This window comes from Coregonus lavaretus (assembly GCF_964263955.1).
Source record: "Coregonus lavaretus genome assembly, chromosome: 2".
NCBI lineage: Eukaryota > Metazoa > Chordata > Actinopteri > Salmoniformes > Salmonidae > Coregonus > Coregonus lavaretus.
Genome location: NC_139989.1, coordinates 2,518,308 through 2,538,845, shown reverse-complemented (window position 1 = coordinate 2,538,845; position 20,538 = coordinate 2,518,308). Strand labels below are relative to the sequence as shown.

The window sequence follows — 20,538 nt, the reverse complement described above, 5'->3', positions numbered from 1 at the left end:
CAATTCAAATCAATTTTAAATTCAGGCTGTAACAACTAAATGTGGATAAGTCAAAGGGTGTGAATACTTTAAGTCCCAGGTTGGCTGTGTGGAGCTATGGCAGAACAACACATTTAATTATTTCTTAGTCATACAGTGAGGGCTCAGAAATATGGCCACCCCTGCATCTATGAAATCCTGCATCTATGAAATAATTGTATTCATCTTTAATTTGTCAAAGTGTCCACACGTGAAAAAAGGCTCATCTCCATATACCTGGCAAGGCCATTTTTATTTTGCGGTTTTAATTCTCTAAACATTTTATCTTCACAAATACAGCGATTGCAAATAGAAAAAAATATGTATTTGTAAACCATGCTTGTCAATAAATTGGTGCTTCAGTGTAGTAATCTTTACAGGATAAACATACTATACAAGAATTGCATAGTTGATGCGCTCTGCCAACAATGTGAGAATGTTTCCCACCGTAACAGAATTGTGTTGTAGTCTTTGGGTGGGTAGAGGCTCACTAATACAGAGAACCAACTATTGGTAAGATGGAGAGTTGAGAGGAGTGGGGGAGTGAAACTAACTAAACTGAATCAGTCAAACTAAGTTTCCCTCTTCATTTGAGAAAAGCATCAAGCTTTTTCTGGATATTGTCAAATGAGTCCATTCCCATGTAGTCCGCCTGGCCCTGTTCCCATTTCTGCTTGCGTTCCTCGGATGCCTCTGGTGACACGTACGGCTCAGTGTGATGGGGGTCCTGTGACGCGCTGCTTCCCTGGAGGAGGACAATAAAAACAAGAATATTAGACGGGACAGATTTGATGAATTCTGGGAAAAGCCACAAGACTAAGAGCTCTGGAGAAACACTTGTTCCTTTGCAGTCAGTGCAGCTACAGAACAGTAGTCCAACCTGGCATTCAGATTAAGACATTGGCACTACTCCAAACCATCCAGCTACTGTATATCACCAGAGAACACACAGCTATAGTATTAGCTAAGCCAGGTTTGTTGTTCAACAGATTGTCCACAAGAAGCAGCAATAGTTTAGTGACCAGTGACAAGGTGTTGTCTGTTAAGCCAGCATCACAACCGACTAGTCTTCAGCGTACCTTCCATTCACCTTCCTTGTGACTATAGATCTGTGACCATAGCCCATGCCAGTGACCATTGCGGTCACGACTTTCTTTGACAGAGGACTGGAACTTTATCAGACGAGAGGAGGGTTAGACATCAGCCTTCAGGACTGAAGTATCACTACATTTTACAAATGGACTAATCATAATTTATATCGTTTAAGTCAGGAGGTGGCGGTCTAGCATGACTTTTACTAACAATAAGCATCCAAGTAAATCGCTTAATAATTCAAACTATTTTGATAATAGTTCTGTAGAGGAAGGACAAAGGCTAATACTTCTAGACTGACTTCCACACAGCCAGAGTGGAAGGGCTGGTCTCCGTATCCCTCCGTCATCATGGGCACCACAGAAGAAGAGTAGAGCATCCACCAGTCCAGGAGGAAGGTGGGGTGTGTGGAGGCCTCCTGCATGTCCCCGCTGATCCGCTTGGTCTCCGGGTCGTACGTGTAACTCCACGGCTTGGTCTGACCCAGGAAGTGGACCACCTTGGCGTTGCCACCGTATCTGGAACAGAATACATGTTCATTTACTTAGATCTTGTAGTTAAAAGATTGTTGTAAATGCTGTGGTTTGACAAGTTTGAACGCGAAGAGAGCGCACAAGGAAAGTGAAGAGCAAAGGGGTGAAAAGCACGAGCGAGAGGTGAAGAGAGCGAGCGAGAGGTGAAGAGAGCGAGCGAGAGGTGAAGAGAGCAAGCCCGACCGGTAGAGAGAGAGGGAGAGAGCGAGAGAGGGAGCGAGAGAGAGAGGGAGGGAGGGAGCGAGAGAGAGAGGGAGCGAGAGAGAGAGGGAGGGAGGGAGCGAGAGAGCGAGAGATGGAGCGAGAGATGCCACTGTGACCAGCAGAGGTCCTGTCCACAGGTATAAACGTCTTTAAACAAAGGGCTCCAAATTCGTCTCGGCTCTGTGGAGCTCCAGCTGGATATCTAACCCTACGAGGCCTAGGGGATGGCTGAGGGAGGCACGAGGCCTAGGGGATGGCTGAGGGAGGCACGAGGCCTAGGGGATGGCTGAGGGAGGCACGAGGCCTAGGGGATGGCTGAGGGAGGCACGAGGCCTAGGGGATGGCTGAGGGAGGCACGAGGCCTAGGGGATGGCTGAGGGAGGCACGAGGCCTAGGGGATGGCTGAGGGAGGCACGAGGCCTAGGGGATGGCTGAGGGAGGCACGAGGCCTAGGGGATGGCTGAGGGAGGCACGAGGCCTAGGGGATGGCTGAGGGAGGCACGAGGCCTAGGGGATGGCTGAGGGAGGCACGAGGCCTAGGGGATGGCTGAGGGAGGCACGAGGCCTAGGGGATGGCTGAGGGAGGCACGAGGCCTAGGGGATGGCTGAGGGAGGCACGAGGCCTAGGGGATGGCTGAGGGAGGCACGAGGCCTAGGGGATGGCTGAGGGAGGCACGAGGCCTAGGGGATGGCTGAGGGAGGCACGAGGCCTAGGGGATGGCTGAGGGAGGCACGAGGCCTAGGGGATGGCTGAGGGAGGCTTTTAGACCAACTACTGTTGCCCCCTAAACTCACTGGTAACCTGATGTCATGGCATAAGCACAGTCATGCGACTGTATCGCCTTACACCTCCCGTTCTCACAGCCCAATAATACTTTCCCTAGATTTATCTGTTGTTCCATGTAGTGAATCTGTTATTCAATGTGTTTGTATGGGCTAATAGCAGTAAGGACTATCTGTTGTTCCATGTAGTGAATCTGTTATTCAATGTGTTTGTATGGGCTAATAGCAATAAGGACTATCTGTTGTTCCATGTAGTGAATCTGTTATTCAATGTGTTTGTATGGGCTAATAGCAGTAAGGACTGTCTGTTGTTCCATGTAGTGAATCTGTTATTCAATGTGTTTGTATGGGCTAATAGCAATAAGGACTATCTGTTGTTCCATGTAGTGAATCTGTTATTCAATGCGTTTGTATGGGCTAATAGCAGTAAAGCCAAAATACAATTTTTCATCAAAAAACAATATATTTTGATACTTCAAGGGGTCATAAATTCAAAATCAAATAGCTAAATGATCCTTGGTATGATCTTCTTAAAACAATTGCATATAGCTTAGTAGAACCGGCTTAAACTCTTATGGGTCGTTAATGTTTGGCAGATCAGGGAATTATAGAAAACACCTCAGTGATTTAAGTTTGTGATTTAGCTGAATGTTTCTCAATGTAAGAAATACAGACATCTCCAGATAGCAGTTACGGCCAAAACCAACACCTAGATCTACACACGGTTCTCCATCACATGAGTACGTACTGTTTGAATGCCGGAAGGTAGGTGTAGATTGAGTACGTACTGTTTGAATGCCGGAAGGTAGGTGTAGATAGAGTACTTACTGTTTGAATGCCGGAAGGTAGGTGTAGATAGAGTACTTACTGTTTGAATGCCGGAAGGTAGGTGTAGATCGAGTACATACTGTTTGAATGCTGGAAGGTTGATGTAGATTGAGTACGTACTGTTTGAATGCTGGAAGGTAGGTGTAGATTGAGTACGTACTGTTTGAATGCTGGAAGGTAGGTGTAGATTGCGATGCTGCTGAGGTTGTAGATGAAAGGGAGGTGTTTTGATATATCTGCGGTTGCCCAGTTACTGAAGTAGCCATTCAAGATCCCCTGGTCCCCACCTAGAGAGGAAAACAACAGTTAGCAACAAGCGTGAAAAACAGGGAGCACAATATATTTAGCCCCAACCCATACCAATGCTTAGGGGTGGTTCAAAACAAAAAAAGGAAGCCTGGAAGCAGAGTCTAGTTCAAGACTTCATTCACCTACAAGTAAGTCATTTATCATGAGCTTGGTACATTTAGTAATATGAATCGACCAGACAGTGAGGCCAACACTAAGCCCTCCACAGTAGGACTAAAAGTTATTTTAAAACAGATGTTGTGAAACAGAAATCAATCTTGATAATATCCTCTTCAGTATGATTGAAAGGGGGAGGGGGGGTTATATTACTGGGAACAGAATTTCGGCATCTTTCAAGGATTATGTAAATCACAAAACATCTAGTGGCCCTTTTGGGTACTTCAGACTATCACCGGTCTCTAAACCTCTGGCCTATTATGTGGACTTACCACATGGAAAATATGAAATAAGATAAGATGTTTTACAGATTTATCCTCACCATTGTTTAATATGGTTTTCAGCATCACTTATTTTACTGTCAATATGTATTGGTTTTCTATGTTTCGTTGTCAAACCCAGGCAGTTGTAAAAGTCTAAATTGGACGAGTTGCAGAGGTAATTAAAAATAATGCCATTGTTGATTAAACGCTTTTTTCATTAGACAATTTTCTCTTGAACCACATGGTCCATCTACGAGAAACTCATGGAGACAAAATAATACTATATGAATAAATATTGATTTACAAAGTTAAAGTATAAATTACATATTAGATATATTTTCTGTTAATTATACAAATGTACTGAATATTCCAGTAACTGGGGTAAATGAGCAGTAGCTTTGCTACTCTTCAGAGACAGGCAAAACAATCACTATACAACAGGCTGGCATACAGACAGATCTAGCATCTCATATCAGGACATTGCTGGTAGTAAGTACATTTTTCCTGAAAGTAGCTACAGTTGAAGTCGGAAGTTTACATACACTTAGGTTGGAGTCATTAAAACTTGTTTTTCAACCACTCCACAAATTTCTTGTTAACAAACTATAGTTTTGGCAAGTCGGTTAGGACATCTACTTTGTGCATGACAACTACTTTTTCCAACAATTGTTTACAGACAGATTATTTCACTTATAATTCACTGTATCACAATTCCAGTTGGTCAGAAGTTTACATACACTAAATTTACTGTGCCTTTAAACAGCTTGGAAAATTCCAGAAAATGATGTCATGGCTTTAGAAGCTTCTGATCGGCTAATTGACATCATTTGAGTCATTTAGAGGTGTACCTGTGGATGTATTTCAAGGCCTACCTTCACACTCAGTGCCTCTTTGCTTGACATCATGGGAAAATCAAAAGAAAATCAGCCAAGACCTCAGAATTTTCCACAAGTCTGGTTCATCCTTGGGAGCAATTTCCAAATGCCTGAAGGTACCATGTTCATCTGTACAAACAGTAGTACGCAAGTATAAACACCATGGGACCAGGCAGCCGTCATACCGCTCAGGAAGGAGACGCATTCTGTCTCCTAGAGATGAACGTACTTTGGTGTGAAAAGTGCAAATCAATCCCAGAACAACAGCAAAGGACCTTGTGAAGATTCTGGAGGAAACAGGTACCAAAGTATCTATATCCACAGTAAAACAAGTTCTATATCGACATAACCTGAAAGGCCGCTCAGCAAGGAACAAGCCACTGCTCCAAAACAGCCATAAAAAAGCCAGACTACGGTTTGCAGATGGTACTTTGAGACATGTCCTCTGGTCTGATGAAACAAAAATAGAACTGTTTTGGAATACTGACTGTCCAAACAGAAAGTTAAAAGTGATGAGTGTGTGTTCATGTGTGTCACTTGCTGACAAGGCTAAGCTAGTTGTCATAGTAACAATACGTGTGCGATGGAATCTGACTTCAAACCACCTATGAAGGTGGTTTAAAATGTGGCTTGAAATATCAGATTCCATGTGCTTTTTGGCTGTTCAGACTGCAGAATAAAAGAACAGATTCGAAATTGGATTGACACTACAAGCTTGGCACACTGCTGTATTTGGGGAGTTTCTCCCATTCTTCTCTGCAGATCCTCTCAAGCTCTGTCAGGTTGGATGAGGAGCATCGCTGCACAGCTATTTTCAGGTCTCTCCAGAGATGTTAGAACGGGATCAAGTCCGGGCTCTGGCTGGGCCACTCAAGGACATTCAGAGACTTGTCCCGAAGCTACTCCTGCGTTGTCTTGGCTGTGTGCTTAGGGTTGTTGTCCTGTTGGAAGGTGAACCTTCGCCCCAGTCTGATGTCCTGAGCGCTCTATAGCAGGTTTTCATCAAGGATCTCTGTACTTTGCTCCGTTCATCTTTGCCTCAATCCTGACTAGTCTCCCGGCCCCTGCCGCTGAAAAACATCCCCACAGCATGATGCTGCCACCACCATGCTTCACCGTAGGGATGGTGCCAGGTTTCCTCCAGACGTGACACTTGTCATTCAGGCCAAAGAGTTCAATCTTGGTTTCATCAGACCAGAGAATCTTGTTTCTCACGGTCTGAGAGTCTTTAGGTGCCTTTTGGCAAACTCCAAGCGGGCTGTCATGTGCCTTTTACTGAGGAGTGACTTCCGTCTGGCCACTCTACCATAAAGGCCTGATTGGTGGAGTGCTGCAGAGATGGTTGTCCTTCTGGAAGGTTCTCCCATCTCCACAGAGGAACTCTACAGCTCTGTCAGCGTGACCATTGGGTTCTTGGTCACCTCCCTGACCAAGTCCCTTCTCCCTCGATTGCTGTTTGGCCGGGCAGACACCTCTACGAAGAGTCTTGTTGGTTCCAAACTTCTTCCATTTAAGAATGATGGAGGCCACTGTGTTCTTGCGGACCTTCAACGCTGCAGACATTTTTTGGTTCCCTTCCCCAGATCTGTGCCTTGACACAATCCTGTCTCTGAGCTCTACGGACAATTCCTTCGACCTCATGGCTTGGTTTTTGCTCTGACATGCACTTTCAACTGCGGGACCTTATATAGAAAGGTGTGTGCCTTTCCAAATCACGTCCAATCAATAGAATTTACCACAGGTGGACTCAAATCAAGTTGTAGAAACATCAAGGATGATCAATGGAAAACAGGATGCTCCTGAGCTAAATTTCTAGTCTCATTGCAAAGGGTCTGAATACTTATGTAAATTAGGTATTTCTGTTTTCGCTTTGTCATTACAGGGTATTGTGTGTAGATTGAATCTTTTTGTATAAAAAGAATAAGGCCGTAACGTAACAAAATGTGGAAAAAGTAAAGGGGTCTGAATACTTTCCGAATGCACTGTAGGTAGTCTGACTAAGTGTACCCACGGGACACTTTTTACAGACTGCTGTCTAGGATATTGATGGGGGTTGTCAGTAAACAAAGCACTCTGCTTTCTCCGAACAGCCAGCCTTGCATTCGTTTACTTTAGGGAACAGAGCATCAGCAGTCACAAAACAGAGGCTGACAAAGTGATGTTCTTGTAGGTCTGTCTGTTTCATTTAAAACTACTATCTGGAATTCATTTCAGCCATTTTGTGTAGGTCTCCCTCCAAGACCTGGCCGGTGGTATTAATGGCTGTCGAATAGCCGTATGTATCAGAGATTGTACCGTTAAGAGATGGCCATGCGCTGACGTGTGAAAGGCAAGGTGGTGGCGGGTTGCATAGAGTAACATAGTCCAGGTCATGAATGTAAAGATGACTGGAGTCAGGTGGATTTAAACCCCAGTCACAGACTGAAACCCTCTAATAGAACTACTATTCTCAGCAGGAAAATGTATAAATCACTGCTCTTTTAACTCAACACTGATCTAAACATCCAGCCACTACACATAACCTAAACATCCAGCCACTATACATAACCTACACATCCAGCCACTACATAACCTACACATCCAGCCACTACACATCCAGCCACTATACATAACCTACACATCCAGCCACTATACATAACCTACACATCCAGCCACTATACATAACCTACACATCCAGCCACTACACATAACCTACACATCCAGCCACTACACATCCAGCCACTATACATAACCTACACATCCAGCCACTACATAACCTACACATCCAGCCACTACACATCCAGCCACTATACATAACCTACACATCCAGCCACTACACATAACCTACACATCCAGCCACTACACATAACCTACACATCCAGCCACTACATAACCTACACATCCAGCCACTACACATCCAGCCACTATACATAACCTACACATCCAGCCACTACACATAACCTACACATCCAGCCACTACACATCCAGCCACTATACATAACCTACACATCCAGCCACTACATAACCTACACATCCAGCCACTACACATCCAGCCACTATACATAACCTACACATCCAGCCACTACACATAACCTACACATCCAGCCACTACACATAACCTACACATCCAGCCACTACACATCCAGCCATTATACATAACCTACACATCCAGCCATGATACATAACCTATACATCCAGCCATTATACATAACCTATACATCCAGCCACTACACATCCAGCCACTATACATGAGAGTACACTGGTTGGGTCCAGCTAGGCGCCAGCTGAACTGAAGCATGCGGATGCGTTGCACCATCCAGAGATATAAATAGTAAATGGTCTGGCCTGGCAGAGAGTGGCCATCGCTATATGACTAAGTCACTATATATTAGCTGTACATGCAGTGACCATCCAGAGATGTATTTATAGGAAGAGGTCTGGGTGGCCTGGCAGAGGTCTGGGTGGCCTGGCAGAGTGGCTGTCAGTTCCAGAATGCAGTGTGGAAAAGACACAATGTACAGAACATAGAGGAGTACAGTCACAGAACATAGAGGAGTACAGTCACACTCCAAAAGAGACCCCTGCACTCCTCTGGCAGCTAGACGTCACGGTGGTCTGGCAGCTAGACGTCACGGTGGTCTGGCAGCTAGACGTCACGGCGGTCTGGCAGCTAGACGTCACGGCGGTCTGGCAGCTAGACGTCACGGCGGTCTGGCAGCTAGACGTCACGGCGGTCTGGCAGCTAGACGTCACGGCGGTCTGGCAGCTAGACGTCACGGTGGTCTGGCAGCTAGACGTCACGGCGGTCTGGCAGCTAGACGTCACGGCGGTCTGGCAGCTAGACGTCACGGTGGTCTGGCAGCTAGACGTCACGGTGGTCTGGCAGCTAGACGTCATGTATTGTAGCTAAATGTCATGGTGGTCAGTTGGTATTGTTGAAGCAGAGTAAGGCATTGAAGCAGGGTGTAGAGCTGCAGTTCTGTTTAGGCTGTAGGTTACTATAGTAGGATTACCCATATATAGACACTGAACAAAAATATAAAACATGCAACAATAAACAATTTTACAGAGTTAGTTTATATAAGGATATCAGTCAATTGAAATAAATGAATTAGGCCCTAATATATGGGTGCAGCCATGGGTGAGCCAGGCCCAGCCAATCAGAATGAGTTTTTCCCCACAAAATGACAGGCAGAAATACTCCAGTTTCATCAGCTGTCTGGTCTCAGATGATCCCGCAGGTGAAAAAGCCGGATGTGGAGGTCCTGGGCTGGCGTGGTTACACGTGGTCTGCGGTTATGAGGCCGGTTGTACGTACTGCCAAATTCTCTAAAATGACATTGGAGGCGGCTTATGGTAGAGAAATAAACATTAAATGATCTGGCAACAGCTCTGGTGGACAATCCTGCAGTCAGCATGTCAATTGCAAGCTCCCTCAAAACTTGAGACATCTGTGGCATTGTGTTGTGCACATTTTAGAGTGGCCTTTTCTTGTTCCCCAGCACAAGGTGCACCTGTGTAATGATCATGCTGTTTTAATCAGCTTCTTGATATGCCACACCTGTCAGGTGGATGGATTATCTCGGCAAAGGAGAAATGCTCACTAACAGGGATGTAAAACAAACGTGCATATGGAACATGTCTGGGATCTTATTTCAGCGCAACACTTTACGTGTTGCTTATATTTTTGTTGAGTGTAGATGTGGGAACGGCAGTGTATTGCATCTGTTCTGCTTTGGCGGTCTCTTGCATGGTTTGTCCTGATATCAGTAGAGATTGCCGCAGGGGGAAATGCCATGGCGGTCTATATAGAAGTGGGCGTGCCACTGTAACAGATATGTGCTTGACATCTGGGGTGTATTCATTAGTCGCGGACCGTTGAAAAGGTTGTTTGTTGCAAACCATTTACCCTCAACTCTAGAAACCAAGCAGAATGAAACGGAGTGGAACATACCTGCATTTGGCCAATATATTTTTAAAATTGTTTTTCCATCGCAAAACGTTATCCGTTTGGAGTAAAATGTTTGTTGCAAAACCTTTTGCAAAAGATGGAAAGTTTAGCAAAGGAATCCAAGCCCTACAGTCCACCCACCACACTATAGACTCCAAGCCCTACCGTCCATCGCACTACAACATAAGAAAGTCCTTTAAAAAAAGAAATGGCACACCAACAGCTGAGCAACCTTTTCTCAGAAGAGGCTCCACTTCTCTCACACACACTTGAGATTTCACAAGACACCAGTCAAACCATAAACACAAGGAGTGAATGTGCACTAGGTGGAGGAGCTGGACCACTCCTGTAACGTGGCTAGTCCATGTCCTGTACACAGTACAGAATGGGAACACGAGGACCTTTATTCTATATGTAGGCTACGTGTTCTACAGCACAGAGCTTCCCCAGGCCCTATCCCACAGCCACAGGCCCTATCCCACAGCCCCTATACCCCAGCCAGCCATAGATACTCTCTTTGTGGCTTTCCTCTAGCAGAGCAGCTCCATAAAGTTAATATGGACCCAGGCCTCTTCATTTAGAGGGGATGAGCAGCCTCATCAGTAATGTAGCACTCCCCCAGTATACCTAAACCCAACCACAGATTGGACCTGGACTGCATGCAGTAAGAAATAGGAAATTGAATAGAGGTGCCCCGGCCCATGACATGACAAGTCTAATCTCTCCTGAACCGTTAAAAATCACTCAGAACTGCCATTGCCCAATAGTTGGTTCTGTTGGTTAGCCAGCGCTATACATCGGGTTCAAAATTAGGCACAATAACGTTGGACCGGACTATGTTATATTCCAGTCGTAGTGGAGAACCGGAGCACAAACACTAAAAGGTCAGAGAGGAACTGCAAGTCACACAGTGCAACATGAAAAGACCGTCGCTGGCTAAAAATACTGCAGCTTTAGCTCATTAGCATACCCCACAACCTGCTCGCGTAACGCCGTGAACGTGTCATTCAACAGCACAGGGAATCAAAGGGGGTTTAGAAAACGGTCCGAGGAGCAAATCCTGCTTCAAATAACAAAAATGTGATATGCAACAAGATAGCCTGTCATTAACTGATGACGTAACAGGCTTCTCCCACACAAGCTAGTGTGAGCTATGGAGACAAAAAGGAAATGGGGTCCAGGATTCTCCTGTGTGATACCAGACAGACACACTAGATTCCTGCCAACAGTCACTTCAGTCCGCCAGATTGGAGTCTGCTCTTGAAAGCATGTGGCACCATTAAGCAAACTAATTGGTGTCTCGAACTCTGGATGGAATAGTTGAGCCATATTAGAACGAGAGCTGCTTCACTGATTCGTCGGTCTGATGAGAGGGGGCACAGTTGCTAGCTTTACTGAGCTAGCCAGTAACTGCAATATGTTATTGTGTTTAAAAAAAAAAGGGGTTATCAATGTATTGTTGATACATTATTGATATTATTACATACAGGAGGCAGTGTGTTTTGTTTGCAATGGGACCAAAAGTATATTTTTCCCAAACTTAAAACTATAGCAAATTCAAACATGCGTTAAAATATTCAGTTTAAGTCTTCCTATTGTGGACAAGGACACGTTAATACCAGCAGGCTAGGTAAAATACACAATTCAATTAGAACGTGTCCCCTGATGATTGGGCAGTACAAACCAGAACTGCTTTCAATTCTGCCCTTCCTCATAAATAGTTACATTTAGCTCCTTTCCAACCAAGTGACTTTACAAACTGGGTCTCTATGCTTTTAAAAACGCTATAAAAACCCCAATGTCTGCCATGAAAGAGCTCATTGTTCTCAGTCTAAACCTGCTGTGCTAAATTCACCATGATGTTCTTTGTGAATGCTCTGAAGTGCCATTAGAGAGCGAGGCACTGCCAGGATGCCGGCTCCATTATATAGTGGTCTGCCAACAGCTTGCCTGAAGACCCCACATCCAATTGCATAGAATTTTACGTCGGGCAGAAATTAGCATTTGGATAAGGAAAGTTTCCTCTCACGACCTCTACAAACCAGAATGCTGAGTAAAATTATACATTACTGTCCGTGTGGTTGGTCCTTCTGCAGGTAGGAATGTGAGAAAATATCCACCGACTAGTGTCATCAACCCCACCTTCAGTATGCTGGTCTGTATAGCGTTTGGATTTCTAGTTTTTATTTTCTATACCGATTCAATTCGCACGTGACAAACACTTCCACAATATGGCCGAGCGGCAAACACTTCCAGCTGATTGCAGGGAAACCTGCATCGGTCGACTACATTCGGCTATTGTTTACATATTGTGCGTCAGTTGCAACGAGTCAACATATTGAAAAGCCAAGCAACCTTCCCACGCCACAGAAAGTCAGGTCAACACTTTCCTCTGGATCCCATCTCCAGCAGAACAGCAACCAGTAAAGTGTCAATATGATTGTTCTCAACATTCTGCCTTGTAAATGGCACCCTATTCACTAGTGTTCTCAACATTCTGCCTTGTAAATGGCACCCTATTCACTAGTGTTCTCAACATTCTGCCTTGTAAATGGCACCCTATTCACTAGGGCACTACTTTTGACCAGGGCCTGGTCGAAAGTAGTGCCCTATAAGGAACAGGGTGCCATTTCAGACTGGGGCTGCTATTCACCAGGGGACTCATGGGATGAGCAGGGTTAATGTCAGCCAGTGCCAGTCGCAAAATGGCGCTTCTCAAATTCACCCCACCCTGTAGAGCCCCTCAGAATAACTCACAGGGTTAGAGAGAGGCTGTTTTGTGACAGGAGGACCCTGTGTTCAGCCTTTAGGCTTGATAAAGACCTTACTTAGAGGAAAAGTCACCCCCCCTCCCGTACCCAATAAAAACACCTCAGAATAACTCACAGAGTTAGAGAGAGGCTGTGTTGTGACAGGAGGACCCTGTGTTCAGCCTTTAAGCTTAATAAAGACATGTTTGACATATGTAGATCGAGCTAGTTAAAAACGGTTCAACCGCAAACACTAGAAATGGACAGCAGACTGCTAGAGGCCAGCCACCCTACCCAACAGCAGACTGCCAGAGGCCAGCCACCCTACCCAACAGCCAGAGGCCAGCCACCCTACCCAACAGCAGACTGCCAGAGGCCAGCCACCCTACCCAACAGCCAGAGGCCAGCCACCCTACCCAACAGCAGACTGCCAGAGGCCAGCCACCCTACCCAACAGCCAGAGGCCAGCCACCCTACCCAACAGCAGACTGCCAGAGGCCAGCCACCCTACCCAACAGCAGACTGCTAGAGGCCAGCCACCCTACCCAACAGCAGACTGCCAGAGGCCAGCCACCCTACCCAACAGCAGACTGCTAGAGGCCAGCCAACCTACCCAACAGCAGACTGCTAGAGGCCAGCCAACCTACCCAACAGCAGACTGCTAGAGGCCAGCCACCCTACCCAACAGCCAGAGGCCAGCCACCCTACCCAACAGCAGACTGCCAGAGGCCAGCCACCCTACCCAACAGCAGACTGCCAGAGGCCAGCCACCCTACCCAACAGCAGACTGCTAGAGGCCAGCCACCCTACCCAACAGCCAGAGGCCAGCCACCCTACCCAACAGCAGACTGCCAGAGGCCAGCCACCCTACCCAACAGCCAGAGGCCAGCCACCCTACCCAACAGCCAGAGGCCAGCCACCCTACCCAACAGCCAGAGGCCAGCCACCCTACCCAACAGCCAGAGGCCAGCCACCCTACCCAACAGCATACTGCCAGAGGCCAGCCACCCTACCCAACAGCCAGAGGCCAGCCACCCTACCCAACAGCATACTGCCAGAGGCCAGCCACCCTACCCAACAGCATACTGCCAGAGGCCAGCCACCCTACCCAACAGCAGACTGCCAGAGGCCAGCCACCCTACCCAACAGCATACTGCCAGAGGCCAGCCACCCTACCCAACAGCAGACTGCTAGAGGCCAGCCACCCTACCCAACAGCAGACTGCTAGAGGCCAGCCACCCTACCCAACAGCAGACTGCTAGAGGCCAGCCACCCTACCCAACAGCCAGAGGCCAGCCACCCTACCCAACAGCCAGAGGCCAGCCACCCTACCCAACAGCAGACTGCCAGAGGCCAGCCACCCTACCCAACAGCCAGAGGCCAGCCACCCTACCCAACAGCTAGAGGCCAGCCACCCAACAGAAAATACCACAGATATTTGGAATGCTGCACATATTGCCTCTACATTGTTGGAAAAGCACCACATTTTATAGCAGCAGAAACGATACTCCGATATGCTCCAATGCCAGTGGTTCCCTCTATCTAATGGGTACAATATGCTGCATCCACATACCACCCATTTAGAGAGGTCAGGTGAGAAAAGGAAGGACCTGAAATATTCTTAAAACGTTTGTCTTCTTTTTTTAGTCAAAACAAAGTGATGCGTTGTGGGGCGGCAGCTTTAGTCAGCATCTGGAGAATCAGGCCCGTGTATACATGACGTCACATTGTAGTATGGCTTCTTTTTTCACAATCATTACTTACATTCATTTTCTACTGTTTTCCACCTTGAACTTCAAAATAATAAAACAGAACACTGCACCCATTGCTCAGAGTAATGGATATAACATGCCTCTGTCACCAGGTATTTTTTAAAGGTCACGACGAACCTGATGGAAACGGCTAATTTGTCAGTAAACTTTCCACATGTCGACAAAACAAAATACGCTAGATAAGGTGGGATCTTTGTGTCGGTAAAATTAATTAATTACGCAAGAAATGGCGGTGGAAACACCATGCACAAACATTGATATAATAACCATCACATGGAACTAAACTTGGGAGTCACACGATGACGTGGTCCTCCCACTACGACTCGGGAAAGCAGTTTACTAGGTCACAGATGAAAAGTTATAATGAACTTCAAAAAGGTGGTGAAAGTGCAAGGTGATTGGCTTGATGCTCCTTTCCAATAAATATCAAGGGTTTTATTTTGGTGACATGATGATTGATGCTCGACTGCTGTTTGACAAATAAAAAACTAAAATCTCCATAATAATATCATCATGTAGGCTATACGCCATCTGCCAGCTGTTGGCCACATGCCACATGGGCACTTCAGTAAATAGACCACATACGTACCGTCGAAGCTGCCGTGTTCTGTGCAGTACTTGAGCAGCTTGCCGTACGTCTCGTTGGAGGGCCGGAACACGAACACGCCAGAGTTGAAACAGTCTGGCCAGCCGGGGTCCGGGGCCGCAGACAGCTCCTCTCTGTCAAACAACTCATCCACGTTCTGTACCACCTGCAACAAACACATACAGGTCAACTATACATTAGCTACCTGGATAACCAGGAGGACAGGAAAACATTTCCCATTGAAGATAATGTGGGTCAGAAGATGGTTGTCATCTATGAGATGGAAATTCAACGTGTGCAAATTGTGTAGACTGAGGGACATTTAGCCCAACCTTACGATTCCACACCTACAAAAGTTCTACATATACACATATCTCTCACCATTGTGTCTGCGTCCATGAAGACACATTTGGAGTAGTGTGTAAGAGTCCAGCAGTGTAGCTTGGTGAAGGTGACTCCCAGGTCCGGTCTCTTCATCAGGGCCAGGTGAGCTGCATCTCCACTGTCCAACACATCCACCAGCAGCACCTCGTCAAAGATCTTGTGAAGCACTCCTCTGGTAGGAGGAGAGAGAGGAGCAGACATAATGGACCCTGAATATGGTGTACAGTGGAAACCTTTCTGATTGGACAGCATTCTGACTAGTAGGGAGGAGTCAGGTTCAAAAGCTGCTGGTGGGGCCAGGGAATACCATTAAACACCTCTAGGTTACGGTGGGGCCAGGGAATACCATTAAACACCTCTAGGGTACGGTGGGGCCAGGGAATACCATTAAACACCTCTAGGTTACGGTGGGGCCAGGGAATACCATTAAACATCTCTAGGTTACAGTGGGGCCAGGGAATACCATTAAACACCTCTAGGTTACGGTGGGGCCAGGGAATACCATTAAACACCTCTAGGTTACGGTGGGGCCAGGGAATACCATTAAACACCTCTAGGTTACGGTGGGGCCAGGGAATACCATTAAACACCTCTAGGGTACGGTGGGGCCAGGGAATACCATTAAACACCTCTAGGGTACGGTGGGGCCAGGGAATACCATTAAACACCTCTAGGGTACGGTGGGGCCAGGGCCAGAATTCTGGGTGTTGGAGATCAAGGGCATGTTTGATTAAGCCCCGGAACATTACAGCCAACAAGTCTAGGATCAGTTCTTCCAACTCCACTGTTAAAAGGTCATAGGTTACACTACCCAGTCGAGGGCATCATAAAGGCACCAGTTTATAATAATAATATGCCATTTAGCAGACGCTTTTATCCAAAGCGACTTACAGTCATGCGTGCATACATTTTTGTGTATGGGTGGTCCCGGGGATCGAACCCACTACCTTGGTGTTACAAGCGCCGTGCTCTACCAGTTGAGCTACAGAGGACCACGGTTTCACTCTAGGACGTTGGTAATAACAGTTGTCACTGGGAAGTGAAAAAGGTTCTTACTTGCAGGGGTCAGAGATGTGGGGTCCGATCATCACCACCAGCTTCCTGGTTGTCTTGTGGTTCCTCAGGGACTTGCCCAGCACCATGGCTCCCCTGGCATAGCTGTCATTGGTGGCCAGCGTCACAAAAGCCTGGTCTGGATGGGGGACAGAACGTATTAATAACAACTTGGAAATAAGCAGTTTGTTTAGGTTCAAATGGTGTGAATCCATCAGCGGTAAATTTACTTAATTGCTATAACCTACTCCAGGGGTAGGCAACCCTGTTCCTGGAGTGCCGCAGGTACTGCAGGATTTTGTTCCAACTAGGCACCACACCTGACCAACTGAGCTGATTGATCAGTGATTGCCTAAATTCGACACACCTGGTCTTCCAGGTCGGATAAATCCAAACGTGAAGCGCCCGAGGCACTCCAGGACCAGGGTTGCATAAACCTGCCCTACACTATTCAAACCTTCCCAAAACAACAGCTACGTCAGGCATGACGGAACGTTCCATCTCATAACTGCGGTATCAAAACAAAAGCCTTAGTGTTCATTTATATGGTCGCTGGAGAAAAGACCGTAACAGATGACTTCAGTGAGGGAATTATGGCAGTTGTTTTAACAATGTCACCAATGTCAGCACGCCACACAGAATGGCCAAGGGCTTGACGTCAACTTTGCCATACAGGAAAATCTATAAAATTGCCCATGAACTCAAGTATCAACAATGGATTGATTGTAATGCAAAAGGACAAAATAGAATCATGTTATTATAATGCCAAATCTAAACCCTGGCAGTTAATATCAGCAGTCTTGACTAGTCAGTAAAACAATAGTAACGCCAGTTGGTCTAGAACAATCCCCTGGGTATAGTAACGCCAGTTGGTCCAGAACAATCCCCTGGGTATAGTAACACCAGTTGGTCCAGAACAATCCCCTGGGTATAGTAACGCCAGTTGGTCCAGAACAATCCCCTGGGTATAGTAACACCAGTTGGTCCAGAACAATCCCCTGGGTATAGTAACACCAGTTGGTCCAGAACAATCCCCTGGGTATAGTAACGCCAGTTGGTCCAGAACAATCCCCTGGGTATAGTAACACCAGTTGGTCTAGAACAATCCCCTGGGTATAGTAACGCCAGTTGGTCTAGAACAATCCATCAAGTTAGCTTCTATGAACGGGCTACAGAAAGACGATAGCCTTTAGGCCTCAACCTACTGAAAAACATATATAAAACGCAACAAAGTGTTGGTCCCATGTTTCATGAGCTGAAAAAAAATTATAATCCATAAACATAAAAAAGCTTTTCTCTAAAATGTTGGCCACAAATTTGTTAACATCCCTGTTATTGAGCATTTCCCCTTTGACAAGATAATCCATCCACATGACAGGTGTGACATATCAAGAAGCTGATTAAAACGGCATGATCATAACACCTTGTGCTGAGGACAATAAAAGGCCAATTAAAATGTGCGGTTTTGTCACAACACAATGCCACAGATATCTCAAGTTGAGGGAGCATGCAATTGGCATGCCGACTGCAGAAATGTCCACTAGAGCTGTTGCCAGATAATTTATTGTTCATTTCTCTACCATAAGCCGCCTCCAACATTGTTTTAAAGAATTTGGCAGTATGTCCAAATGGCCTCACAACTGCAGACCACGTGTATGGCGTTGTGTGGGCGAGCGGTTTGCTGATGTCAACGTTGTGAACAGAGTGCCCCATGGTGGCGGTGGGGTTATGGTATGGGCAGGCATAAGCTACGGACAACGAACACAACTGCATTTTATTCATGGCAATTTGAATGGATAGAGATACCGTGACGAGATCCTGAGGCCCATTGTTGTGCCATTCATCCGCTGCCATCACCTCATGTTTCAGCATGATAATGCACAGCCCCATGTCGCAAGGATCTGTACACAATTTCTGGAAGCTGAAAATGTAAGTTCTTCCATGACCTGCATACTCACCAGACATGTCACCATTGAGCATGTTTGGGATGCTCTGGATTGATGTGTACGACAGCGTGTTCCAGTTCCCGCCAATATCCAGCAACTTCACACAGCCATTGAAGAGTGGGACAACATTCCACAGGCCACAATCAACAGCTGATCAACTCTATGAGAAGGAGATGTGTCGCGCTGCATGAGGCAAATGGTGGTCATACCAGATACTGACTGGTTTTCTGATCCACGCCCCTACCTTTTTTCTTGTTCAGGTATCTGTGACAAACAGATGCATATCTCTATTCCCAGTCATGTGAAATCCATAGATTAGGGCCTAATGAAATCATTTCAATTTACTGATTTCCTTAAATGAACTGTAACTCAGTAAAATCTTTGAAATTGTTGCGCTCCTATTTTTGTTCGTTATAGAGGAAGATTTAATATCATCGCCACTCTTAGAAAGGCAGATGACCAAGGGATGACTTGCAACTTTCAGAAATCCTGTGGACAGACAGGACGTCACCTTTCACTATTGAAATTTTGCCAGAAACATTTATAACTGTCATATTAGAGTGCACTGTGCAATACCTTCAGAAATATAATATCACATCAACAGAGTAAAAGGTACTTAAAGTTTTGAAGTTTAGAGAGTCAGGAAATTAGGACATTGAGTTTAACATGGAACACTAATTCAATGAATAAATGATACTTCTAGCGGTCTACAGAGATGCGGCCACTAGGCACAGAGCGCAGCCTACGTGCAAATATGTTTCTACTAGGACGAGACTGATGGTGCTGTCAAGACAACTGGGAACTCGGACAAATAAGAGGTCAACTCATGACCTAAGAGATCTTTAGGTCGGAAAGTAGGAACTCTAGAACGAGGTCTGAGTTCCCGACTTGGAATTCCGAGTGGGATGACCGTTCAAAACGATTTTTCCCAGTCGGAGCTAGTTTTTCGAGTTCCCAGTGGTCTTGAAAGCACTGAAGTCAGAGATTTCCGAGTTTCCAGTTGTTTTGAACGCGGCATGATCAACAGCAAAGCACAATGACCCGACAATTACTCCGTGATCCACACAATTACATCCGCAAAACGTGTATTGATAAGATCGTATTAGAAAACCAACAATGTTACAAAAATATGCGCTAATGGAAAGTGGAAAAGAGACTCAATTTTAAAATGTCAGCATTGCCACTTTCGTGTTCTTCAGTCAACGACTGCACTTCCTTGATATTAAACAAACCCCCAAAAAATGGTGACCAAACCGAGCTGTAGGTTTGTCATCCCCATCATGTAGGCCAACATACCAATTGTTACAGTTGGGATACTTTGTACCACACTGATTGACAGTCGGAACAATCATTAATAGTTACTTAGTTTCCCCCCGTGGCTGCCACGGCGAAACTTCAACCACATCGTCCAAGGATAAGATTGTAACAAAATGTCACGTACCTTTTGCCATGATTCTATTAGAAATCGCAGCTACTCTGTTAATGGACTCTCGGACACGACGGCTTACTTGGAGAAAGGACAAACTTAATATAAGGAGGAGAATTTATAGACGCATGAAGGACAACAGTCGTTAGACAGCTGCTCACATGACCCGGTCTAGGCACACACCCACTTCTTTAACACATGCGTCATAGAGCACAACCACACACACTCTCTCTCTCTCTCTCTCTCTCTCTCTCTCTCTCTCTCTCTCTCTCTCTCTCTCTCTCTCTCTCTCTCTCTCTCTCTCTCTCTCTCTCTCTCTCTCTCTCTCTCTCTCTCTCTCTCTCTCTCCCCCCCCCTCTCTCTCTCTCTCTCTCTCTGTCTCTCTCAATTTCAATTTCAATTTCAATTTTAAGGGCTTTATTGGCATGGGAAACGTGTGTTAACATTGCCAAAGCAAGTGAAGTAGATAATAAACAAAAGTGAAATAAACAATAAATATTAACAGTAAACATTACACTCAGAAGTTTCAAAAGAATAAAGACATTTCAAATGTCATATTATGTATATATACAGTGTTGTAACAATGTGCAAATAGGTAAAGTACTAAATGAATAATAAATCAACATAAAT

General features: G+C 45.8%; 1 protein-coding gene across 2 annotated transcripts; it reads right to left on the bottom strand.

Annotated features, from left to right (window-relative positions):
- Positions 1-252: 252 nt before the first annotated feature.
- On the bottom strand, positions 253-20,106 carry LOC311104224 (glycogenin-1-like). 2 transcript variants are annotated; one of them, XM_084145965.1, is made up of 7 exons: positions 19,924-20,106; positions 16,540-16,675; positions 15,481-15,655; positions 15,103-15,265; positions 3,619-3,745; positions 1,412-1,628; positions 253-763 (listed from the first exon to the last, which is right to left on the bottom strand). In XM_084145965.1, the coding sequence occupies exons 1-7, from the start codon at positions 19,931-19,933 to the stop codon at positions 605-607; spliced, it is 987 nt and encodes a 328-aa protein (XP_084002091.1). In that variant the 5' UTR covers positions 19,934-20,106; the 3' UTR covers positions 253-604. The 2 variants fall into 2 exon arrangements, with proteins under 2 accessions (XP_084002091.1, XP_084002090.1); XM_084145964.1 differs by having other exon boundaries at positions 1,400-1,628; positions 19,924-20,092.
- Between the last annotated feature and the right edge of the window lie 432 nt (positions 20,107-20,538).

Coding starts and splice junctions, on each gene's coding strand:
- LOC311104224 (XM_084145964.1), bottom strand. Junction 3,746..15,102: donor AGAACACGGCAGCTTCGACG/GTACGTATGTGG, acceptor TTTCCTCTCTAG/GTGGGGACCAGGGGATCTTG. Junction 1,629..3,618: donor TACCTTCCAGCATTCAAACA/GTACGTACTCAA, acceptor ATTCTGTTCCAG/ATACGGTGGCAACGCCAAGG.